We start from the raw sequence: 26,146 nt of genomic DNA on the forward strand, positions 1-26,146 counted from the left end.
GAGCATCAAACAGCTCTGAAGAATAAAAAAACCTTAATCTTGGTTTCCAAATCCTTGTGTCTCCTATATTAGTAAGCCAGGACTGCAGGACAACACATGGTTAAGGAGACCTGAAAATCAGGTCTGAGAGCATTTAGCGTGGCCTTGGGAGATTTCCTCCTAAAGAATCCTAAGCTTCTGGGGCCTTGATTTGCCTTCCACCTCAAGAATCCTAAGCTTCTGAGGCCTTGATTTGCCAGTAGGCAATGTCTAGCATCAATGTCAGGCAGAGGCTGGGGTTCCTGGTTTTAAATAGCCAAAACCTCTTTGTGAGATATCCAAATGAAGAGGGGGACCTTGATGACGGAAAACCACCCATTAGGATCAATGGACAAAGATTGCTCCAAGACATTACTTTTAAGCTTGTGGAAACTCTGGAGCAGGACTTCTGGTGTCTTTGTTTCTATCTTGGCTCATGCAGATATATGAGGAATATATGTCAGGGCCAGGGTCAGGCCCAGGACACCTTTGAAATATTGCCATCCCTAGACAGTCCAAGAGACTGTTTACTTTGGGCCCTGTAAAGGACCTACCTCCTGCGCTATAATAAAGATACACAGTTAACCTTATCATACCCTTTGCCCTTCACCCATGGTCATTAGCACACAGGGTCTGCTCAATCGTGTTTGTAACAAGGACCTGTTCATATCCTACTTCTGTAGTAAACCATTCTTCAAAGTGAAGTTCACCTGGGTACCACCTGCCACCCAGAAGCTAGACAACTGCCTCCTAGGTTACAAACTGTCCCCACACCTTCTCAATTTATCTGCTCCTTGGTCTCCCTAGGAACCTCTACATGGACACCAGAATACTGGTGCTGTCTTAGGAATTATTAACTACATTTATGGGCCAAAATATCACAATTTCTAGACATGCTTCTTCATTTTTAAGATGGGAGATGCTTGCTGCTCCCTTCACTGAGACTTCAGATTGGGCATCACACATGGTATAACTGACTGCTCAGGATATGCCAGGCCTTTTGCTGTGTAGTGTCTGTTAACTCGTTCGGTGCTCCCAGCCCTGTGAGGTACGCATTATGCTCTGCATTTTTTCAAATGAGAAAACAGGCTTGGACGTTGGGTATATTTCCCAAAGGCACCTGGAGGAGAGGGGGTAGAGCTGGGATGCGTCTGGATTCCCCGACTATGTCCTGAGAGCGGGATGTGAGTGACCTGAGCCCTCGCGAGACCCCGCCCCCGCCCGCGGCAGGTGGCCGGGCACAGCCGAGAAGAAAGCCCTGCCAGCTCTCCCGGGTGCGGGGACGCGCGCGCCCACCTTCGCGGAGACTTCCGGGATCCCGGAGGGGGCGGAAGTCGAGGCCTCTTTCGCTTCCGGCTCGGCCATTGTTTTTACTTTAACGGGCAGTAGAGGTGTCCGGCTTCGGTGCCGAGTGCCACTGCTAGTGGGCCGGGGCGCGGAGGGAGGCGCGGCCGGAGCTTGGGTGGCCGACGCTGGCCCGTACCGCGCTTCTTCCCGGAGGCAGGCGGCGCGGTCCCCGTGACTCTCAGAAGCTGCCCAATGTGGAGCCGCTTCTTTGTCCCATACCCCTGACCATTCGTGTGTGGCACGGAGCCGGGTATCTGCGGGTACAGCGATGAACAGGGCAGACGTGGCCAGGTGAGCGGTGCTGCTGAAGCCTGGTGTAACACGAAAGGTAGATCGCTGTTTTCCCAGCTCTTGCATTGGGAAACTGTATGAACCGTCAGATTTGGGTCAGACCCAGGCTCAGAATCGCAAACGTGGAGCGTGACTTGGAAATGCAAAAATCCAATTGAGATTTTAAAGTGCTGAGCATTCAGAACACTATGGGAAGTAGGAGAATGGCCTGAACTTTCTACACGTGTGGGATCTTAGAGCAGAGTTTACAGATTATTTTAAAGTCCTTCTTTGTCTTTTTAAAGAGATTGAGACAGGGATCTGGGACGCTTGGTGAATTGGAAGCACAGCACAGATGCCCTAGTTACCAATAAGGTGCTGATTTTCAAACGTTCCAAGTTTTCCTCCACTTCAGTGTCAGTTAAATGTATCATATTCATTCGTTTCCCGATTATGTATGCCATGTACACATGTGGACAACAATGACTGGAAGTTAGCTCTGCCCTTTGTATCCTCCCAGAAAGCAGGGGAGGCAGTCGTGTAAACCACAAACGATTACAGTGTGAGATGTGCTCTACTAGAGGTTTGAATGAAAAAGGTAGTTTGGGATCGCTGAGATGATAACCACCCGTCTAAGCCTAGCGTGATCAGGAAGGCTTTCTAGGGGAGGTGCATTGAGTAAAAAAAAGATCTGGTATTTTCTGATTCCGTTTGGTTCCTTTCCTTTGGTGGCCATCCAGCAGTTTGGAGGGTGAGAGTGGTGAGTTGTGCATAAACCATTTAAAGGGTTATAGTGAGAGGTACACAAAGGGAAGCTACCAGCACTCTTCCTGATGGGGCAATCAGAAAAACCAAGAAAAAATTGCCTTTGTTCATGATCTTGACAGACAAGTTTGTCAAAAGTTGAAGAAGAAAAATTCAAAGAAAGAGTATGTGTGGCTTCTAGCTGTGTCTCTAGAGCTCTAGCTCCAAAGTTTCTTTATTTTGCATTTCTATCAGAAGAGGTTTGATCACCTACTCCCTACATTGGTTTATTTGTAATTTAAACATGAGTACTACTATACAAATTGTAATGCACATTATAAAACATACATTAAATAGGAGTTAAATAACTTAGTATTTTCTCTTGCACCCTTTGGGGTATCCTGCATTTCCCACATCGGAGACCATTGCTGTCTTTCTTGCATGAGTACTTGGGGTGAGTGGTTGGGGGTGTGGCTGGTTGTGAAGGGGGTAAGGCCAGGTAGTGAAGGGCTGTGAATGCGAGGCATAGACCTTTAGATTTTATCCTGTAGGTGATGGGAGCCACTGAAACTTTAAGAAGGGCATCATTTGGAGAGATGCTTAGCGAGAATGCCCAGTTGTGTTCTTTTTTCCTGGAACTTTGTTTTTTAACTCAGTAGAGGATTGTCATCAGCCTGGGGCTGAATATTCCAAGAACTCTGATTTCACTCTTGTTTCTGTAGGCAACACTACCATCACCCCTTTGTCCAACCCTGAAAAACAGCTCCTGAGACCTGAACTATAGACCATCATTTTAATCGGACCAATTGCAGCTGGAACAAGCTTCTCTTTGGGGTCACAATGACCACTTCAGGCAGGGGAAATTTAGGCCTCATCCCCAGGAGTACTGCTTTCCAGAAGCAGGAGGGGCGCCTGACTGTGAAGCAGGAGCCAGCGAACCAGACCTGGGGGCAAGGCAGCAGTCTCCAAAAGAACCATCCTCCTGTCTGTGAAATCTTCCGGCTACACTTCAGGCAATTATGTTACCACGAGATGTCTGGGCCGCAGGAAGCGTTGAGCCGGCTCCGGGAGCTCTGCCACTGGTGGCTCATGCCAGAGGTGCACACCAAGGAGCAGATCCTGGAGCTGCTGGTGCTCGAGCAGTTCCTGAGCATCCTCCCTGGGGAGCTCCGTACCTGGGTGCAGCTGCATCACCCTGAGAGTGGTGAGGAGGCTGTGGCTGTGGTGGAGGATTTCCAGAGACACCTCAGTGGACCAGAGGAGGTGAGCAGTTGGGTCTAGAATGGCGGCCTGATGCTTCTATAATGCTTGGGTTAGCCTAGGCATGGACATTCTCCACTTCCCAGGCCCTAGGCCAGTTTGCCTTAAGGATTCCTGAACTTGTCATGTGGATAGAGGGAAAACAGTTTTGTGCTCCAAGCCATAAATACAAATGCACATCCCAGCTAAGCTGTGTGATTCACCTTGTGAGATACTGTGTTCTGAGCCTAGCTTCATCCTGGGGATTTGCATGGTACTCCTGGCCGGCAGGGGATCTTCATGCTGGTTAGAATAGGGTGATTGGGGAAGGCGGGCTTTTAGGTATGCTGATAATACGGGCCTTCATTTGAGACATTCTCTTTGCTCACTTCCTTGGACTTCTCAGAGTCAATTTTCTATTTTCCTGCCTCTTTGATTCCTTGAAAAGTGACATTTTGGGGCCTTGTAATTATTTATTCCTTTTGCTAGCTCTCCAAACCTAACTGGAATCTTTTTGCATTTTTAAATCTAATTTAAGTTTTCCCTATTGCCTGGAATTCTCGCAAATGTAATGGCAAGGTAATTTAAACCAGAGGGATAGTTGGGAAGAGTGAGCAGTAAGACACATTGGAAAATCTGGTTTCTAGGACCATAATGCCATCTAGCTCTGTGATCATGTGTTTCAGTCAGGGTTCAGCCAGAGAGGCAGAATGAGTAGGAGAGAGGTGTGTGTGTGTGTATGTTTGTGTGTTTGTGCACGTGCGTGTGCATGTGTAAAGAGATTTATTGCTGACTGGGCACGGTAGCTCATGCCTATAATCCCGGCACTTTGGGAGGCTGAAGGGGGTGGATCACTTGAAGTCAGGAGTTTGAGACCAGCCTGGCCAACATGGCAAAGCCCAGTCTCTAACTAACAGTACAAAAATTGGCTAGGTATGGTGGCATGTACCTGTAATCTCAGCTACTGAGGAGGCTGAGGCAAGAGAATCACTTGAACCCAGGAGGCAGAGGTTGCAGTAAGCCAAGATCACGCCAGTACACTCCAGCCTGGGTGACAAAATGAGACTTCATCTCAAAAAAAAAAAAAAAAAAAAAGAGATTTATTGCTAGTAAGTGGCTTATGTAATTGTGAGGCTGGCCAGGCAAGTCTGAAACACATAGGCAGGCCATCGACAAGGGCAGCCCAAAACAGTGGCACAAGCTGAAGCTGCAGTGCACAAGTGGAGTTTCTTCTTTCTTCTTTGTCCTTTCCTCTTTTGTCTCCTTTCTTCTTCCTCTTTTTTTTATTTTTTATTTTTTTTGAGGCAGGGTCTTGCTCTGTTGCCTAGGCCAGAATGCAGTGGCATGAACGTGGTTCACTGCAAGCTCAGTCTCCCGGCTCAAGTGATCCTCCCACCTTAGCCTCCTGAGTAACTGGTACCACAGTCATATGCCATCATACCAGGCTAATTATTATTATTATTTTTTTGTAGACATGTGGTCTTGGTATGTTGCCCAGGCTTGTTCTTGAATTCCTGGCTTCAAATCTTCTTGCCTTGGCCTCCCAAAGCACTGGGATTACAGACATGAGCTACCACACCTGGCCTGGAATTTCTTCTTCGTGGAACTTTTAGCTCTGCTTTTAAGGGCTTACAATTGATTGAATCAGGCTCATGCATTCATTCATTATCTAGTATAATCTCCCTTACTTAAAGTAAACTTATTATGTACTTTAATCACATTTTTAAAATAGTGTACAGCAACACCTGGATTGATGTTTGATTAGTACCAAGTTGACACATCAAAAGATCATCACACCATGGATAAGTTAGGTCTTCCTAATGAGTTTTAAATTGTTCCCCTATAATAGAAGCAGGGTAGACTAGAGGTCCCTTCTACTTTATCCATTTGTACTTTATCAGGGGAAAACAGTACAGAAAATTTCCCAAGTTCCTAATATATCATTTTATTCAATGCTTTTTTTCCTGAGATAATCTCACCCTATTGCCCAGACTGGAGTGTGGTGACACAATCTTGGCTCAGTGCAACCTCTGCCTCCTGGGCTCAAGTGATCCTCCCACCTCAGCTTCCTTAGTAGCTGGGATCATAGGTGTGAGCCACCACACCTGGCTAATTTTTGTATTTTTAGTAGAGATGGGGTTTCGCCATGTTGTCCAGGCTGGTCTTGAACTCCTGAACTCAAGAGAGCCACCTGCCTCATCCTCCCAAAGTGCTGGAATTACAGGTGTGAGCCACCACACCCAGCCTATTCAGTGCTTTTTAAAAAATGATTACATATCACTAGGGAATCACTTCTAGTTGATCAGGATCCTGGGGCTAGACATTTTTCCAGGATTATCAGCAGTACACATTTGTCATTATCAACCATCATTTTCTTTGTGTAAACAAGTAAGCACATATGAGTAAATCAACTGTCACAAGGGTCTAGAGAGCAGCTGAGCCAGCCATGGCAATGACAGGTGACTGAAGACATATTTAGAGAACCATTTAGTGAGGGTGGCAGAAGGAAAATTTCCCTATTTCTTGCTTGGTTTTGCTTAAGAAGTGAATGTTTCCTCCATTAAAATTTCCAGCTAGCCTCAGAAAAGGGTGACTGTTGAGTCACAACCCAAGAAAATGACTAACAGTTGACAGGTGAGGCAGCTGAATGCTCATGGCTCCAGCCTGGGAGTAGGGTCTTTGGAGTCCATTTCTTACTCTCCCACTACTGTCAGTGTTGTTTTCTGACATGAAGACATAAGGGCAGTACTGTCTTTCATCAGTAGGGGTTCAGAAAATGTTTATAGAATGGCTAAATGAATAAACAAAGCTTTTCCATGGAAGTTTGCCAAGAGGAGATAAAGGAGGGTCCAGGTAAATTGGAGTCATTTTGCTTATCAGGAGCAAGCCACTTTATTGCTGCAGAAGGAGCATGTACATGTGTGCACATTGTGGCTGGGAAAGGGTTGTACAGTGATCCCTACTGGGCTGTAGAGTCATACAACTTGCAGAATTCTTTTGTTTCCTGTATCTTTTTCTTTTTCTTTCTTTTTTTTTTTTTTTTTTGAGACAGAGTCTTACTCTGTCACCCAGACTGGAGTGCAGTGGCACGATCTCAGCTCACTGCAAGCTCCGCCTCCTGTGTTCACACCATTCTCCTGCCTCGGCCTCCCGAGTAGCTGGGACTACAGGTGTCCACCACCATGCCCAGCTAATTTTGTGTAGTTTTAGTAGTGACAGGGTTTCACCATGTTAGCCAGAATGGTCTCGATCTCCTGACCTTGTGATCCTCCCGCTTCGGCCTCCCAAAGTATTGGGATTACAGGTGTGAGCCACTGTGCCTGGCCTGTTTCCTGTATCTTTTTTCATCTCCTGCCAGGGTTACAAAACAGGCAGTGCAGTAATCATTATCTCCATTTGACAAGTGAAGTGAGCACCTGTAGTAAGCATTCCCTTGCCCAAAAGATTTAGCTGAAGTGTGGTTGTTTCTGATTACCATCAAATGTGAGGACCAGGATTTTCCATCTCCCTAGTTTCTAAGCCAACAGCTTTTCTCTAGGGTCTTGCTGTGGAATGCTGTATTAGAATGAGTTTTTCATGTTTTCAAGGAAAGGAAACCTATGATTCTGTATTAGTCTGTTTTCACACTGCTATAAAGAACTACCTGAAACTGAATAATTAAGAAGAAAAGAGGTTTAATTGGCCCACAGTTCCACAGGCTTAACAGGAAGCATGACTGGGAGGTCTCAGGAAACTTACAATCATGGCAGAAGGCAAAGAGGAAGCAAGGACCTTCTTCACACTGTGGCAGAAGAGAATGCAGGGGGAAGTGACACGTACTTTTAAATGATCAGATCTCATGAGAACTCACAAGAACAGCAAGGGGAAATCCAACCCATGATCCATTCATCTCCCACCAGGCCCCTCCTCCAATTCGATGTGAGATTTGGGTGGGAACACAAATCTAAACCATTATTATTCTGCCCCTGGCCCCTCCCAAATCTCACGTTCTTCTCACATTGAAAAATACAATTATCCCTTCTCAACAGTCCCCCAGACTTAACTCATTTCAGCATTAACTCAAAAGTTCACAGTCCAAAGTCTCATCTGAGACAAGGTAAGTCCCTTCCACCTATTAGCCTGTAAAATCAAAAACTAGTTAGTTACTTCCCAGATGCAATGGGGATATAGGCATTGGGTAAATGCTCCCATTCCAAATGGGAGAAATTGGCCAAAACAAAGGGGCTACATGTCCCACGCAAGTCCAAAACTGAGCAGGGTAGTCATTAAGTCTTAAAGCTCCAAAATAATCACTTTTGACTCTATGTCTCATATCCAGGGCATGCTGATGCAAGAGATCGGTTCCCAAGGCCTTGGGCATACTAGCCCTTGTGGCTCTGCATGGTATAGCCCCCATGACTGCATTCACCAACCGACATTGAGTGCCTGCGCCTTTTCCAGGCAGATGGTGCCAGCTGTTTGTGGATTTACCATTCTGGGGTCTGGAGGATGGTGGCTGTCTTCTCACAGCTCCACTAGGGAATGCCTCAGTGGGACTGTGTGGGGGCTCTAATCTTACATTTCCCCTTCACACTGCTTTAGTATAGGTTCTCCATGACAGTTCCACCCCTGCAGCAGACCTCTGGCTGGACATCCAGGTGTTTCCATACTTCCTCTGAAATCTAGGAGGAGGTTCCCAAACCTCAACTCTTGCATTCTCCACACCCACAGGCCCAACAACATGTGAAAGCTGCCAAGGCTTGGAGCTTGCACCCTCTGAAGCCACAGCCTGAGCTATACCTTGGCCTCTTTTAGCCACAGCTGGAGCTGGAGTGGCTGGGACACAGGGGACCATGTCCTGAGGCTGCACAGAGCAGCTAGACCCTGGGCCTGGCCCATGAAACCACTGTTTTCTCCTAGACCTCCAGGTCTGTGATGGGAGGGACTGCCGTGAATGTCTCTAAAATGCCCTGGAGACACTTTCCCCATTGTCTTGGCCATTAAAATTTGGTTCCTCTTTACTTACTCAAATTTCTGCAGCAGGCTTGAATTTCTCCTCAGAAAATGGGTGTTTCTTTTCTACCACATGGCCAGGCTGCAGATTTTCCAAATTTTTATGCTTTGCTTCCCTTTTAAATGTAAGTTCCAGTTTCAGATCTCTTTGTTCACAAATATGAGTGGACACTTTTAGAAACAGCCAGGTCACTTCTTGAATGCTTTGCTGCTTAGAAATTTCTTCTGCCAGATACCCTGAATCATCTCTCTCAAGTTCAAAGTTCCACAGATCTCTAGAGCAGGGGCAAAATGCTGCCAGTCTCTTTGCTAAAGCAGAGCAAGAATGACCTTTGTCCCAGTTCCCAATACGTTTCTCATCTCCATCTGAGACCACCTCAGCCTGGACTTCATTATCCATATCACTGTCAGCATTTTAGTCAAAACTATTCAACAAGTCTCTAGGAAGTTCCAAACTTTCCCACATCTTCCTGTCTTCTTTTCAGCCCTCCAGACTATTCCAACCTCTGCCTGTTACCCAGTTCCAAAGTTGCTTCCATATTTTCAAGTATCTTTATAGCAGTGCCCCACTTTCCTGGTACCAATTTTCTGCGTTAGTCCATTTTCACACTGGTGTAAAGAACTACCTGAGACTAGGTAATTTATGAAGAAAAGAGGTTTAATCGACTCACAGTTCTGCAGACTTAACAGAAAGCATGACTGGGAGGCCTCAGGAAACTTAAAATCATAGTGGAAGGTGAAGGGGAAGCAAGGACCCCCCTTCACATTGTGGCAGGAAAGAGAGAGCACACAGAGGAAAGTGCCACACACTTTTAAACAATCAGATCTCATGAGAACTTGCTATTACAAGAACAGCAAGGGGAAAATCTGTCCCCTGCCCCACCACCGTGATCCAGTCACCTCCTACCAGGCCCCTCCTCCAATTCAACATGAGATTTGGGTGGGGACACAAATCCAAACCATATCAAAGTCCTAGATAATGAACAGGAACTTTACCAGGATTAAATTATTAGTGAATTACAAAGTTGAATTATCACAATACAGTAAGTTCTATCTTATGCCAATACCCAAAGCTCCTGTATTGAAGAACTGTGACTCCCATTTTAGAGAGTCTTTCAGTTTCAAAGAACGTTTCAGTGGGAGAGCTTGGGAACTACAGAATCCAGGGGGCCTGCTGGTCCTACCACTACACTGGTGAGGTGTATATTAAAGGAGAGAGTCCCTTAACATCTCAGCAGATGCAGCCTAATGGGGGAATCCTGTGTGGTTTATTGAAGAACTTATTTTTACCTTATGGTGTGCTGTGTACATACCAGAGCAAGTGAACATTAAAGTGTGCCTTATTTAGATAATAGTTTAGGTTTTTCTGCCCTACATGCTGTTAAAAGGAGTAATCATGAGATTGTGAGGAGTCGGTTTGGTGACAATAGGCAAAGGTTAGAAATAAAATGTCTATGTTCTGAGGTATTCTCAAGGTTTCTACAGGTTAGTGTGTCTGATCTTATTTGGCTTTTTATATATAAATTATTGGGGAGAGGTAGTACATATTGAAAACTGAGTTTGCAGATAACCTTAAAGTCTTAGCAAAATATCAAGAGGAAGTCAGTCAGCAGATATTAATCAAGCACCATTGTAGGGCTATATGTTGTTTTGGAGCTAGTGATCAAGACAAAAGTTCTTACCCTCAAAAAACTTACACTCTGTTGGGGAAACATAGACAATAAAGACCTAAGTAAGATTACTTAAAGATTAATACATGCAATCTAGAAATTATAATTGGTTAATTGAGTCTGACTATCCCTGCTTTGTCAGTGTGCTCAGGGAAAGCTTCTCTGAAGAGGAGACACTTTTGCTCAGAGAAATTGGAAAAGCTCTCCAGGTTTGCCAGCCACTGTTCTGGGTATTGCTTCAGCTGTTAGTGTCAGTAGCATTATTTGTGCTCATGCACATACACACATTTATCTTTTTTTACATCCTTCGTACTTCCTTTTTTGTTTGTTTTTGTTTTGTTTTGTTTTTGTTTTTTTGAGACAGAGTCTCACTCTGATCTGATCTGATCTTGGCTCACTGCAACCTCTGCCTCCCAGGTTCAAGTGATTCTTCTGCCTCAGCCTCCCAAGTAGCTGGGACTACAGCTGCATGCCACCACGCCCGGCTAATTTTTTTGTACTTTTAGTAGAGACAGGATTTCGCCATGTTGGCCAGGCTGGTCTCGAGCTCCTGACCTCAGGTGATCCACCCACCTCGGCCTCCCAAAGTGTTGGGATTACAGATGTGAACCACTGCGCCAAGCCTATCCTTTGTACTTCTGATTGTTCCTTTCTGTCAGCTAAGACCCTAGAGAATGTACTGAATTGCTCTCCCGGCTCTCTTTTTAAATGGTTCTTCATAAGAAAATATGTGTCTGAAGACCTGACACAGAGTGGAAATGGTTATAGAATCTGGTCCTCAGGCTCCTACCAAGAGGGTCAACAGAGGGATGGCAAGTAGAATTGCAAACTTTAGATTCTGCTATCAGCTTTTTTCCCCCAGTAGGCTGTAGTGGTGGGGCTGGAAGGACACTCTGGCTCTTCTTTTCCCTGGCCTTCTTTCTGGAGGGAGCTGCTTAGAGGTTTTGGGTTCAGTACCTTCAAGGATGCTCTTTTGAACCCAATTGTATTTCCCTGTCTCTAGGTTTCAGCCCCAGCACAGAAACAGAAAATGCATTTGGAGGACACAGCAGCTCTGGGTGCAACAAAGGAATCCCCTCCTACATCACCCCTCAGTGGGGGCTCAGCCCCTGAAGCCCACCAGGAGCCTTCTTATGACCCAGGGACACACCACCTCCTCAATGGGGACTTCGGTACTTATCTCCCCAGTTTTGGCCCTAAGTCATGCCTCCCTTCTCTCCTGTGGAGTCTCTTTTCCTTTATCTGCCCATCTCCTACTCCATGGAATCCCTCATTGCCCTGCTGTATGTCCTCCTTCCCTAGTGACCCTGTTTGTTCCTTTTGCTTATTCTCTAATCATTCATGTAGTTAGTAAGTTTTCATCAAGGACATGTCATAGGAAAGGCACTGTCAGAGACCAGAGAGATGTAGTACATCTATTGTCACTGATTTCAAAGAGCTTGTTATCTAGGTGGTAGGACGAGTTAGTCATGTGTAAGAAGAGGCAACCTCATAAGATGCATGTGAATGATATCTGTCCTCAAGCATTTGATCCTGTCACAAATGAGCAATGTGAGCATTGGAAAAAGTGATCACTGGGTAAAAAGCAAGATCATTGTGGGCTGGAACTGGTAAGGAATGCTTCATGAAGGAGGTAGCAGTGTATTGGGCAATAAAAATGTGGAAGAATTTTGAAGGGGAGAAAAAAGTAGTGGGCATGCCATTAGAAGATACAACAAGGACCCTAAACTGTGGATTCCTTGAGCCCTGATTGAGCTGGAGTTCGGGAAGACTGTATTTGGGAACCTGGGCCTTGTTTGTACAGGACCTTGAGACTGAGGCAGGAATATTTTGGGAGTTAGAGGATAATGTGTTAGAAATAGTATTTCAGGAGGATTACTCTGGCACAGGTGAGCATTATGGATTGAAGGGGAAGGAACCTTAGTTAAAGGCTGGTGCAGTAGAATAGATGTGAGGTAATTAATGCCTAAAGTGCAAAGAGAGGAATGGGCAAGGATAAATATGAAAAATGTTATCATGGAAACATCTATGGAACTTGAGTTTGAAAGGACAGGCAGGGGAATTAGAATGTTTTGGCCAATGATGGAATCATTGAGGGAAATAGAGAAATCTGAAAGAAAGGTGAAATCTAAAAGAACATTTTATTTATTTATTTAATGTTATTTATTTATTTTTTTTAAGAGAGATAGGGTCTCGCGCTGTCACCCAGGCTGGAGTGCAATGGCACAATCGTAATAGCTCACTGTAGCCTTGAACTCCTGGGCTCAAGAAATCCTCCCACCATGGCCTCTTAGAACTGCAGGCATGCCACCATGACCAGCTCTTTTTTTTTTAAACTTTGTATAGAAATGGGATCTCCTGCTGGGAGCAGTGGCACACACACCTGTATTCCCAGCACTTTGGGAGGCTAAGGCAGGTGGATCACTTGAGGTCAGGAGTTTGAGACCAGCCTGGCCAACATGATGAATCCCTTCCTACTAAAAATACAAAAATTATCCAGGTGTGGTGGCAGGTACATGTAATCCCGGCTACTCCAGAGGCTGAGGCATAAGAATTGCTTGAACTTGGGAGGCAGCGGTTTCAGTGAGCCAGGATCATGCCACTGTACTCCAGCAGAGTGAGACTCTGTCGAGAGAGAGAGAGAGAGGAAGGAAGAAAGGAAGGAAGGGAGGGAGGGAGGGAGGGAGGAGGGAGGGAGGAAGGAAGGAAATTGAAATAAAGAGACAAAGAAAGAGGAAAGGAAAGGTCTTTTCCTTATGAAAAACAGGTCTCCTTATGCTGCCCATGCTGGTCTTGAACTCCTAGCCTCAAGCCAGCCTCCCACCTTAGCCTAGAACATCCATCCGTTCTAGACACTGAACTTAAGATGTTGCAGGACCCCCAAGTGAAATGTCCCATAGGCAACAGGAAGCATGTGGTAGGGGTCTAGGAGAGAAGTAAGAACTGTGAGAGCAGTATTAAAGCAATGAAAGTTGGTCAGATTGCTGATGGAAAGAACAAGGAAGCACTAGGCCCTGAGTTTTAAGGGGTCTGTAATGAGAGGGCGGGAGCAGGAAGAGGAACCAGGGCATGAGGAACCACAACTATGAGGGGAAAATCAGGGCTGGCTTGTGCTAGGGAAGCCATGGGAGAGAGAGTGTGGCCAGAATAGCTTCCTTGAAAAAGGTTGATGAGAGTGAGAGCTTGGAGGAACACCCAGTTCTTAGCTTGATACGGTACCTTGTACTGTGCCCTCCAGGGAAAATTCACAGCACTCTTGGGATAATGCCTTATGGAAGAGGTTAAGAGTCAGTGTGTGGAGGTGCCTGGGTTCTCTTGAATCCACTTATTGGGAATATAGATCTTATGGGAGCCGGAAGCAGGGCTTGTCCCACTCATAGCTTTCTTTCCTCCCTCAGCTCAATGTGCTTCTCCAGTTCCTACCCTTACTCAGGTGGTGAATTCAGGAGATCAAGCAGGGGCAACTATACTTCGGATGGTCAGGCCCCAGGTGAGCTTGGTTCTTTGTGTTTTTACCACGTCCCCATTAGTCTGGTCCAGGAATGGCTAGAGGTCTCACCCCCAGGACTCTGCCCCATCTAAGACTGTTCCTGTGGCTGTCTTGCCTCATTGCTTCCCCTGGAGGTAATGGACTCTATCTTGCGCTGGACTTGTCCTTTTGGGGTGTCATCTCAGCTCCTCTCTCCCATACTTTTGCCCACGAAGAGCCCATACCCTGTGCCCTCTTTACCCCTGATGACTCTGCCTTTCAGGCTGTGAATGTTACTGAGCAATCGGAGCTTGTCATTCCAGGATACTGTAGCGTATGAGGACCTGTGTGTGGACTATACTCAGAAGAAATGGAAAGGTCCCGCACTCAGTCAGAGAGCCCTGCAGTGGAACATGATGCCGGGAAATGACCATAGCATGGCCTCCTTGGGTAATAGATTCTGTTTCCTAGTCACTTAGAGTCTGCATGCTGCACATTCTCTTTTCTATATTCCTTGTCTCTTTAAGCTTTTTACTATGAAAATTTCCAAACATAGATAAACTAGAGTGAATAATATAGGGACCCTGTCTGCATTCATCACTGAGATTCAACAATGATCAGCATTCTCTTCACCTCATTATGAATTGATACAGTGTGGTTTAGGTAGGGCTTCTTAGTTGTAAGGAATAGAGAGCCATTCAAGTTACTGTTAAATAAGGAGCTGTGAGTCATAGGCTTAAAGGAATGAGAACCTGGAAGAAACTGATCAGCTAGACCAGACTGTGGGAAGCAGGGCCTTGACCCTGGGAGCCTGAACAGCAAAAGCAAATGCATGTTGATGCCCATGTTCCGGTGTGAATGTAATGCAGCTGCTCGCAGTGTATCTGTTTTCTCTCTGCTTGTCCTCCTCCTGCTGCCCATTTTCTTCGCTGTGAATCTTTTGTCCTTTTCATAACTCTTTTCTAATTGTACTTTCTGTTCTTTTATACTTGTTGCTTGCTGTATCTCTCAATGGCTTGGCTTCTCTCCACGCACCACTTCAGCTTCCACTGCTACTCACAGTGCCTTAATTTTGCCCTACCTCCAGTTCCAAATTTCCTCAGAGATGGACTTCCATTGCTATAGCCATTACCCATCATCTCATTTGGGCAGAGCTTTGGCCCAGGCCACAGCAGAGGCTGAAGCCTAACCTACAGATAAGCTGCCATTAAGTCTAGTACCTGGTGCCTATCCAATCAACTGTGGCCCATCATGGGATGCTCAGGGTCACTTGGCACAAAGCATGGTTGCCTAAGCATCCCTCTCTGCAAACACTGGGGCAGAGCAGTTTCCTGAAAGGGCTTCTTGGAAAGGCAGATCCTGTGGTTGATGAGTTTATCATATAAGATCTGTTCTTCTTGTACACTTTTCTTATCATACCTCCATAATAGAAATTTCCAGTCAATTCACTCTCATATTTTTCCCTGTCTCTTTCTTACATTTGGCTTGAGGTATTTGCCAGCCTCCTCTCTCCCAACATGTTTTCTGATAACAATGGAACCATGCAATGTTATGGTTGGAAGGGATCTTAGAGTTCATCACTTTACTAAGGCAACATAGCACGAGAGAACTTCTATAAGATCACAGCATGCTTTGCAATCCAGTTTTTTGCTTTCCAATGGCCCTTCTGACTTGATTGTGCTGGCTTAGTATCTTTTTTCCACCCATCTTCACTGACCATCTTCCCCTTCCTTGTTTTTCTATCCCTAGGGAAAAAATGAGCTATTAATATTTCCCATTTTGCTCTTGTTCTCAATGTGTCATCTCATTTCTTAACCATAATGTGACTTTTTTTCAGGTACGTTAGCTCTTAATGATTCTGTTTCTTAAACAGGATAAGAAATGGGTAAAAGTTGTTGTCTTCTTTCTTTTGGCAGCAGGTGAGAACATGATGAAGGGTTCAGAGTTGACTCCAAAGCAGGAAATTTTTAAAGGATCAGAGTCATCTAACAGGATGGGACTTTTGGGGTGGTTCCTGGGGGAGCAGAGACTGCTGATGTTTGTAAAGATACTTCCAAAAAGTTAGAAGGACAAATCTCAGATGAAGAAGGGAGCAAGCTAGAAAATGATTTCTTGGAAATAACAGATGAAGATAAGAAAAAATCCACAAAAGACAGATACGACAAATATAAGGAAGTTGGGGAACATCCACATCTGCCCTCCAGTCCTGCTGAACATGAAGGAGTTTTAAAGGGACAGAAATCCTATCGATGTGATGAATGTGGCAAAACTTTCAATCGGAGTTCTCACCTTATTGGCCATCAGAGAATCCACACTGGAGAGAAACCCTATGAGTGTAATGAGTGTGGGAAGACCTTCAGGCAAACCTCCCAGCTCATTGTTCATCTCAGAACCCACACAGGGGAAAAACCCTATGAATGCAGTGAGTGTGGAAAGGCGTATAGGCACAGCTCCCATCTCATTCAACATCAGAGACTCCATAATGGGGAGAAACCCTATAAATGTAATGAATGTGCAAAAGCCTTTACTCAGAGTTCCCGACTCATTGACCACCAGAGAACCCATACTGGGGAGAAACCTTATGAATGCAATGAGTGTGGAGAGGCATTCATTCGAAGTAAAAGTCTTGTTCGACATCAGGTCCTGCACACTGGTAAGAAACCTTACAAATGTAATGAGTGTGGGAGAGCTTTCTGTTCCAATAGAAATCTTATTGACCATCAGAGAACCCACACTGGAGAGAAGCCTTATGAGTGTAGTGAGTGTGGCAAAGCCTTCAGTCGGAATAAATGTCTTATTCGACATCAGAGCCTCCACACTGGGGAAAAACCATACAAATGTAGTGAATGTGGGAAGGCCTTCAATCAGAACTCACAACTCGTTGAGCATGAGCGAATTCATACTGGAGAAAAACCTTTTGAATGTAGCGAGTGTGGTAAGGCATTCGGTCTGAGTAAATGTCTTATTCGGCACCAGAGACTTCACACAGGTGAGAAGCCCTATAAATGCAATGAGTGTGGAAAATCCTTCAATCAAAACTCACATCTTATTATACACCAGAGAATTCACACTGGTGAGAAACCTTATGAATGTCATGAGTGTGGGAAGGTCTTCAGTTATAGCTCCAGCCTTATGGTACATCAGAGAACCCATACTGGGGAAAAACCCTATAAATGCAATGATTGTGGGAAAGCTTTTAGTGACAGCTCACAGCTTATTGTGCACCAGAGAGTCCACACTGGAGAGAAACCTTATGAATGTAGTGAATGTGGGAAAGCCTTTAGTCAGCGTTCCACTTTTAATCACCACCAGCGAACTCACACTGGAGAGAAGCCCTCAGGTCTGGCTTGGTCAGTTTCTTAAGATGTGATTCTCTGAGACAGAGAGCAAGGACCTTTGAGTTAAGCTTTCTTTATAAGAAGGATGCTCTTAGTGGTTTCCCAGAGCCAATAGTCACAGTGGACCATTTCCTACTTGCTTTTTCTTGGATCACTAAGGTGGGAGAGTAGGAGTAACTTATTCCAGTTCTTACCCATTATTAGGACGGTAAGGACTACACATGTCATTTAATTGTAGATTTCCTTTTTTTTCTTTACTTTTAAATTTTAACTTTTAAAATCTATTTTGTTTCTTAGTTATGCATCTCATAATCAGACTCCCCAATTTTCAAAGACAGAGATAATATCTTCTCTATTCTATTCTACTTCCTACATTTCACCATTTTTACAAAGTCATTCGACAAGGTTGATTCATGCCTTTCTGCCTCTTGGCTATGGCCCTCCCCCTCTACTCTTTAAACTTTAATCTATAGCCTTTCATCAATTTCATTCCCTATCTAGAAAACATTTTCTTCTGTTTGCTAATCTTTGTCCCTCACAATTTTTGAAATCCATCTCATCTCTGAAATAGTTCCTTCTTCAAGTACTTTTTTATTTTTCTTCAACTTCTCTTGATTTGACCTCAGTGCTTTGAATTCACTGGTGCTACAATATGTAACTATTGTTAAATTGCCTTGTAAATTTTGCGTGTCTGTATACTTTTATACCAACTTATTGTAGGCTCTTTGAGGTCAGGTAGGTATTTCTTTTCCATATAGATAGTATTTTGTACATACCAGTTGTTAAATAAATAATTTTTAAAATCTCAACTGTCACATTGAATTATCCTTAAAGTATGCATGATCTTTCTCCCCTCCCCAGCTGGACCAGCTGATTCTAAAGATGGAAGTCCATCTCATCATAGAATATCACATACAGAGATCTTACTGATATCTTTTGCATATACTCCTCGAAGTCTTACTACTGTTACTTCATCCTCAAAATGCAAATGGATTTGTATGTGTGTGTGTGTGTGTATGTGAAAGAGAGAGTGTGTGTGTGTGAATGTGTGTGTATCTAGGTATTGGGTTGGGCAATCATATCCCACCGATACGGACTTTCCCTCCATGCTGATTGTAGTTCTGAATTTGCTAACTGTACCCTGCTTCCTAAATCAACAGATTAAGAACTTTGTCAAAATTTACTGCACAGAAGACTTGACTTTCATAGCAGTGGTACAGATGATTGAAAATCCAGCTAGCTAGCCACATTCCCTGATGCTTGGAATTCACTATGACTAGACTTGTGGCAAGATAATAGATTCACAGTAATCTGTTTTCCTTATCAACTAGTCCTATCTACCTACAACTGCCATCTTAATTTAAAGAAGAGAGCTATACCTTTAATTATCATAATTGTCTTCTGGACCATCTTTCATTCCCCAAAGACATAAGAAAAGAAATCTCAGAAGATTTTCTCTCCTTCTGCCATCACATGTCAATTCATGAGCTTGAACAACTTTTCCCTTCCACCCTTGCAATATGGCCCAGATCTGGGGGAACTTTGCCTCTGGTGTCCACCCCCTTCTCTTTCCATCCCCTAAACTTAAAAGGTTTACAGGATCCACAGTGTGACAGAGTAAAGGAGGAGGCTAGAGGAACCATGTGAGTTATATAATCTGGAGGGGAGATTTTTTTGAGGTGTGGTGTATGTTTTAACAAAGAAGAAAGAGTGGAGTTGAGGCATAAGAAAACAAGATTAGATGTGATTCCAGGGCGACATCTCAGGCAAGTCTAGAAAGAATAGGAGTCCTGAAAACATTGAACCCAGGACAGAACTGGAAATCTGCCACTTATGAATATATATTTTAGATTTGTTTTCAACGATATGTTTAGTATGTGTTTCCGTTTTCGTTTAGAAGATATGCAGATAGGACTTTTTCATTGTTTTAGTTTGGAAGCTCCCAGATCCCAGGGACAAGCCCAACCCTATATGAGCACATAGGTCCAGCCCTCCACCCTGAGCTGGACATTTCTGGTTAAGTCTTCAATAGAACGATCCTGCTTATTGGATGTTGCAGTTTTACCTTCTGGTTCTTGTCTGCTCATCGCCTACCACACTAACACTTTAGAGGTTAGGAACCTGCACTATTCATAACTAAGGTGGGAATAGTAGGGAAAAAGAAGAATAGATGTAGGGAATACTATACCAGTGTGGTGTAGTTGTCATTAAACATTGCCTTGACATCCTTAAAAGCCTCAGGCTTTTGGATGGAGGAAAATTGGCTGCATTTGAAAGCCATACCTCAAATTACATTGGTTATTGCTAGTATAAACTTTAATTTTAAAATTTTAATCTGGATTATTGTGTTGCTGAATTATTTTTAGTTTTAATTGTTTTTTGGTTTCATTTTCTAGGTATATAATAAATTAATGGCTCCTTTAGCTTTAAATTTTCTTTTTTTCTTGGAGACAGGGTCTCACTTTCTTGCCCAGGCTGGAATACAGTACTGTGATCATGGCTCACTGCAGCCTCAACTTTCCAGGCTCAGGTGATTCTCCCACTTCAGCCTCCCAAGTAGCCGGGACTACAGGCGCATGCCACTATGCCCAGCTAATCTGTTGGTATTTTTTGTAGAGATAGGTTTTCGCCATGTTGCCCAGGCTGGTCTCGAACTCCTGGGCTCAAGTGATCCGCCTGTCTTGGCCTACCAAAGTGCTAAGATTACAGGTATGAGCTGGCCTTATTTTCAATCTTATGCCACTTGTGCATTAGCAAGAACTTCCAGAAATGTTGAGTACTAGATAACAGGTCTTCTATGTCTTGTTCTTAAATCTCAGGAGGGATGTTTTTAGTATTTCACATTTTCATTTGCGGTCATTGTTGGATATCGATAAATATTCTGTTGCATTTAGGAAGTTTCCTTCTAATCTTATTTCTAGAGGAAGCAGGGTAATATAGTGGTTAACGACACAGGTTTGGGCTGGGCACGGGGGCATGTGCCTGTAATCCCAGCACTTTGGGAGGCCGAGGTGAGCGGATCACTTGAGGTCAGGAGTTCGAGACCAGCCTGGCCAACATGGCAAAACCCCGTCTGTATTAAAAATACAAAAATTAGCTGGGTGTCGTGGTAGGCACCTGTAATCCCAGCTACTTGGGAGGCTGAGGCAGGAGAATTGCTTGAACCTGGGAGGCGGAGATTGCAGTGAGCCAAGATCGCACCATTGTACTCTAGCCTGGGTGACGAGCAAGACTTCATCTCAAAAGAAAAAAATAAAACCACATGTTTGTGCCCAGCAACCTAGGTTCAAATTCTGGGTCCAGTCAGGTGTGGTAATTCACACCTGTAATCCCAGTGCTTTGGGAGGTGAAGGCAGGAGGATCACTTGAGGTCAGGAGTTTGAGACCAGCCTGGCCAACACGTCAAGACCCTGTCCCTAAATAAATAAAAAAAAATATTAGTTGGGTGTATTGGTGCATGCCTTTAGTCCTAGCTACTCAGGAGGCTGAGGCAGGAGTATTGCCTGAGCCTGGGAGGTCATGGCTCCAGTGAGCTATCATTGCACCACTGCAATCCAGCGTAGGCAATAGAGTGAGACCCTGTCTTAAAAAAAATCTGCATGTCCACCACTTTGTTAGGTGTGTAACTGTGGGAAAATCACCTAGCTTCCTTGTGTCTCAGCTCTTCCATCTATAAAGTGGAGCTACTTCATAGGGTTGCAAGGATTAAATTAGTATGTGTAAGGTACTTAAAACAGTGCTTGACACCTAGTATACACTGTAATAAATATTATATTAAAGTTTTATTAGGAATAGTTGCTAAGTTCTATCAAGTTATAAAAATCTAAAAGTTCCCAAATAATTGCAATTTTCTTGTATTCCTGGGATAAATCTATTTTATTTATTTATTTATTTATTTATTTCGAGACAGAGTTTTGCTCTTGTTGCCCAGGCTGGAGTGCAATGGCACGATCTCGACTCACTGCAACCTCCACCTCCAAGGTTCAAGCGATTCTCCTGCCTCGGCCTCCTGAGTAGCTGGGATTACAGGCATGTGCCATCATGCCAGGCTAGTTTTGTATTTTTAGTAGAGACAGGGTTTCTCTATGTTGGTCAGGCTGGTCTCGAATTCCCGACCTCAGGTGATCCAACCACCTCGGCCTCCCAAAGTGCTGGGATTACCAGCATGAGCCACTGCGCCTGGCTTTTTTTTTTTAAGTTCAGAAGTAGATTCAATGTGCCAATGTTTTGCTGGCTGTGCAAAATGAATTTGAAAGTTTTTTTTCTTTTATTACTCTGGAAGACTGTGTGTAATATAGCAGTTATTCCTTGAAGGCTAGCTAGAAATGGCACATCATATATACATACATTTTTTTACTGGTGTTTGGATGTGTCAGGGTAGAGGGACTTACTTAGCATCCTTGCAGATTTTTTCCATGGTTTTGTTCTTCAGGTTTTCTACTTCTGTGTAAATTTTTCTAATATGTATCTAGAAATCATATTTACTATTCTGTCACACATTGGCATAAAGTTACACCTAGTATTCTGTAAGATTATTTTCCTCTGTTCTGTATATGTAATTAGACCTCCTTTTCCATATATAGTCGTTCCTCCGTATCCACAGGGAATTGGTTCCAGGATGCCCCTACCTCGGATATCGAAGCCCTCAGATGCTCTCTTACAGTCAACCCTCCATATCCTCAGAATATGTGGATGCAGAACCCACAAATACAGGGGGCCAACTGTATAATGTTTTACATTTTGGTTTCCTTTCAGTTTTTTTTTTTTTTTTTTTTTACGTTCAGGATTACCGAAGGCAGTGCATTTTGTTTCTCTTTTTGAATTTCATTTTTCTTGAATATTTTTTCATATGTTCTTTTACTACCTTAAATTGCTGAGGCTTTGCATTGCTTTACATGCATTTGCTTTTTCCTCATTAGTGAATGATGAATGCAGTCCTAATATTTGTCTGCAAATACAGAAAGTGGATTTCCTTTTACATTCCAAGTAGGTGCTGTTAAAACTGTCCCTTTAGATCTGAAGCTAGAAGGCTAGTTGTAACTTTACGTAACTATGCACTTCAGCATAGTTCACATTTTGCTAAGCTGGTTGAAAATTTTTCACTCAGGGCCAGCATTTATATCTAGCTTTCTTTTTGGCTCAGCCTCCAGGCTAGTTATCCAGTGGAGCCTCCTTCCAAGTTTTCTGTCTCATTGGAAATAGCTTGGTTGTGAAAGAACTGAATGTGGAAAACCCTTCAGTCACAAGTCATTACTCCACATTGGAAACAAACTCTTCTTTTTTTTTTAAGTGACAGGGTCTCACTCTCACCCAGACTGGAGTGCAGTGGTGTGATCATGGCTTATTGCAACCTCAACTTCCTAGGTTCAAGGGATCGTTGCACCTCAGCCTCCTGAGTAGTTAGGACTACAGGCGCATGTCACCACACCTGGCTAATTTTAAAAATTTTTTATAGAGACAGGAGTCTTACTATGTTACTATGAACTCCTGGCCTCAAGCAACCCTCCTGCTTTGGTCTCCCAAAGTGCTGGGATTACAGGTGTAAGCCACCATGCCCAGCCCAGATAACCTATTCTTAAGATATGTGAAAAACCATTCAGTTGTAGCAAACATCATACACAAGAGACTTTGTTTGACATCAGATAAATCATATGGGTTAGAGAAATTTTTGATTTTTAGAGGTGAAGAAATCATTCATCATGAGCTTCCATATTTTGCACATATTTCTGAAAAATATTCCTAAAGTGGCAAAGTTTTGTTATACAACACATAGTTTCTGGTACATGAGGGAACCCACGAAAAAGGGTATCAGTAAACAGTGTTACAGAACTTCCAATTTAATATATATTTTTTTTTAGTCAAACAGAATTCAAACCCAGGAGACAGTTTAGGTGGTCAGACATGGTAAAGGTGCTAGGAGTGGTATACTTACTCACTTATCTCTTAAACATGCAATGAAAATATTCTACAGCCAAACCCTTGTCATAAACTCCAGCCCTGGTCATTCAGCTTCTGAATCCAGTAGGAAAGGTCAAGAGATGGTGGATGTTAACAAGTGATTGAGTACTGTCCCATGTTGGGAGACAGTTCTGTCAAGGTGTTGACCTTTTTCTGGAGTACTACAAAGCAAGCATTCCTGAAAACCTCTAGGGGTTAGGGACAGATTATGAATTTGTCCATTGTGAATATGCACATGGTGGCACTATAAAAAAATTGAAAGTAAATCCCCTATCCCTAACATCAGGTCATGTTCTGCCCTGATGGGGACCAGTAGAATTTGCCACAGTTGGGTACAGAAAGGTGTTATGATTACAGCTGGCTCAAGAAACATCTAGTGGTGCTAGTACTTGATCCAGGATAGGACATTTTAGATTTATTATTCACCAAACCATAACAGTCCTCCACTAATATATGCACAGGGTCACTTTACCCAGGTGGATGCCAAGTAGGGTGAGATGCAGGCTCCCTTTTAAGGCATGTGAGTGCTTTACGTGAAAACACAATAGGAGAGCAATGGATGATGGCCCACCTTTCTGGCCTATGGGTATTTCTGAAATTATACCTGGTTAAGAATTGTCAACTGACTAAAATCACAGTATTTTTTCCCCTTAGATGGCGCAGTCCACAAACTTAAAAAGACCTGACCAGCTAGATGTTTATTGCATTTACTCAAATGAGTTAGAATTTCCTTGGCAGATAGATGTCATAATAAATATTGAAATTGCTGAGTATTTAGGCAATTATGACACACAAAAAACACCCTGATTTCTGAGCAGTGACATTATACTTGACTGAATAAATAGATTTTTGTAGGAAAAAGTATGCTTGTGGATAAGGGCAATAGAAGCTGGATACAGGCAGGCTGGAATCTATTTTTAACATATATTCTAGTGACCCTTATGTTCTCTAGAATTTGAGAATGACTGGACTAGAATTTTGGGAGTAATCATTCCTCCCTGGGACCAGATGTGGGGTTAGCAGCTTGAATCAGAATGAATGGTCCCACCCACCCAAAGAGTAGGTGAAAGGGAAGAATAAGTAAGTTGAAGATCACAGCTCCCCTAATGTACATGAATATTCTTGTGTGTGTGCGCACGTGTGTGTGTGTGTGTGTGTGTGTGTGTGTGTGTATGACTGAGTTTTGCTCTTGTTGCCCAGGCTGGAGTACAATGGCGCGATCTTGGCTTACTTCAATCTCCAGCTCCTGAGTTCAAGTGACTCTCCTGCCTCAGGCTCCCGAGTAGCTGGGATTATAGGCGCCTGCCACCAGGCCCAGCTAATTTTTGTATGTTTTAGTAGAGACAAGGTTTCATCATGTTGGCCAGGCTGGTCTCGAACTCCTGACTTCAAGTGATCCACCCACCTTGGCCTCCCAAAGTGGTGGGATTACAGGCGTGAGTCACCACACCAAGCCTATTCTTTTTAAGTTTCTTGATGTAGTGGCAATAGTCTTGTGCTCTTCAGCACAGTGTCCTGAGTTCTACATCCCACATCAACTGAGGGTGTGAACTTGTGGAGGACTTATGTCCAAATCTCTTTTTCAATCTCTATGCAATGTGGCGGAGTTGTGCCACCTACATGAGCCAATGGAGAAGAAAGCTCCTGGTATACTTTAAGTATTCAACAATATTAAATATTAAATATTTGTCAATTGATGAAGTACCTCAAAAGCTTGATTCTCAGACTCCTTCTTAGATAAATCATTCCCTAGATTGTCTCATCCTGTCCTGACAACTTCCAAATTTACATCTTTAGCTGTGATCTCTTCACGGAACTCCAGACTCCTATTCCAACTGCTTGTTTGGCATTTCCTCTTGGATGTTTAATTGGCATCTTTAACTTAACACATCCAAAACAAAACTACTAATCCCTCTCCCTAAACCTGTTCCTTTCGAGCTACTCTATTTCTAAAAGACCATCCCATGCTAGTTGCTCAGATCAATAACCATGGAGTCATCAGTAACGAACATAGAATTTATTAGCAAATCATGCAGGCCATGCCTTCAAAATATATGCAGAACCATTTCTCCCTACCTCCATCACTTCTAAGCCTGTCCAAGCCACTATCATTCCTCATCTGGAATATTGTAATGGCCTCTTAATCTCCCTGCTTCTACTCTTACCCACCTTCAGACCGTTCTCAACAGGACAGCCAACGCAAACTAAAAATATAAGTCAAAGAGCAAAACTCATGCAAGGTTTATGTTAGAATGGCTAAGGACAGACAGCAAAGAATTCACAGAGTTTATAGTAACAGGCTTCTTGGCTTCTTTCATGTCTCATAGTTTACACGTCTTTGAATATGTGGTAAGGGAAAAAAAGTTAGATCATGTCATTCCTCTGCCCCCAAGCCCTCCAACTGTTATGCAGAGCAAATCCAAAGCCCTTATCATAGTCTACAAGGTGCTAATGTGCACCTTTCCATCCCACTCCTGATTAAAGAATTTGCTTCTAATAGCCCACTGTGGGAATACTCTTTCCCCAGATAGCCACATGCTTCAATTGCCCACTTCTGTCTCTGCCCTCCCTGTCATCTATAAAATAGTCCCACCACAATCTCCCTCTCTCCCCTTACTACTACTTTCTGCATATTTATTTATCATTGTCTCCCTTGACTTGAATGTAAACCCAATGGGGCAGAGAGTTCATTTTCTTCACTACGGTATCCGCAGCGCCTGGAACAGTGAGTGACATAGTCGGCACCCAAAACATTTTTTCATATGCTGCCAATAAACCATAGCTGATCCTGGCTTTGAGGCTGAATGACCCAGATCTGTGGAAGGAAAGATGACCTCTCTGCTCAGCAACCGGAGCTGGAGGTGTAACTTCAGGGAGTCTTAGCCTGAGGCTGGCAGCCTGGCCACCCAGTTGCTCGGTCTCTTTCCGCCCTAAGCAAGCACCCTGCCCAGCTTCCACGCTTTCCAGGCCCTCCTCACATTGGCTGAAGTCGCCAAGCCCTTTCATCCAATGATAGGGCAAAGCCCGGAAAGGAGGCAGGGCCAGAACGCCGGCGGACTGCGCGGGGCTTCTGAGGGGCGGGGGGACTCCAGCCCGCGGGC

At 43.8% G+C, this 26,146-nt stretch overlaps 2 protein-coding genes across 2 annotated transcripts; one reads left to right on the plus strand and one right to left on the minus strand.

Moving 5' to 3' along the window:
• Positions 1–456: 456 nt before the first annotated feature.
• On the minus strand, positions 457–1,722 carry LOC117078688. The gene has a single exon (XM_033202142.1). The coding sequence runs from the start codon at positions 1,720–1,722 to the stop codon at positions 1,183–1,185; it is 540 nt and encodes a 179-aa protein (XP_033058033.1). The 3' UTR covers positions 457–1,182.
• Positions 1,374–17,896, plus strand: ZKSCAN7 (zinc finger with KRAB and SCAN domains 7). Its single transcript, XM_033212281.1, is given in 7 exon segments — positions 1,374–1,693; positions 3,102–3,642; positions 11,284–11,452; positions 13,679–13,770; positions 14,073–14,199; positions 15,666–15,740; positions 15,743–17,896. Coding segments are annotated over 6 exon segments (2,256 nt in total). The 5' UTR covers positions 1,374–1,693; positions 3,102–3,219; the 3' UTR covers positions 17,113–17,896.
• Positions 17,897–26,146: the final 8,250 nt, after the last annotated feature.

Source organism: Trachypithecus francoisi, unplaced genomic scaffold, assembly GCF_009764315.1.
Source record: "Trachypithecus francoisi isolate TF-2019V2 unplaced genomic scaffold, Tfra_2.0 Lachesis_group0, whole genome shotgun sequence".
NCBI lineage: Eukaryota > Metazoa > Chordata > Mammalia > Primates > Cercopithecidae > Trachypithecus > Trachypithecus francoisi.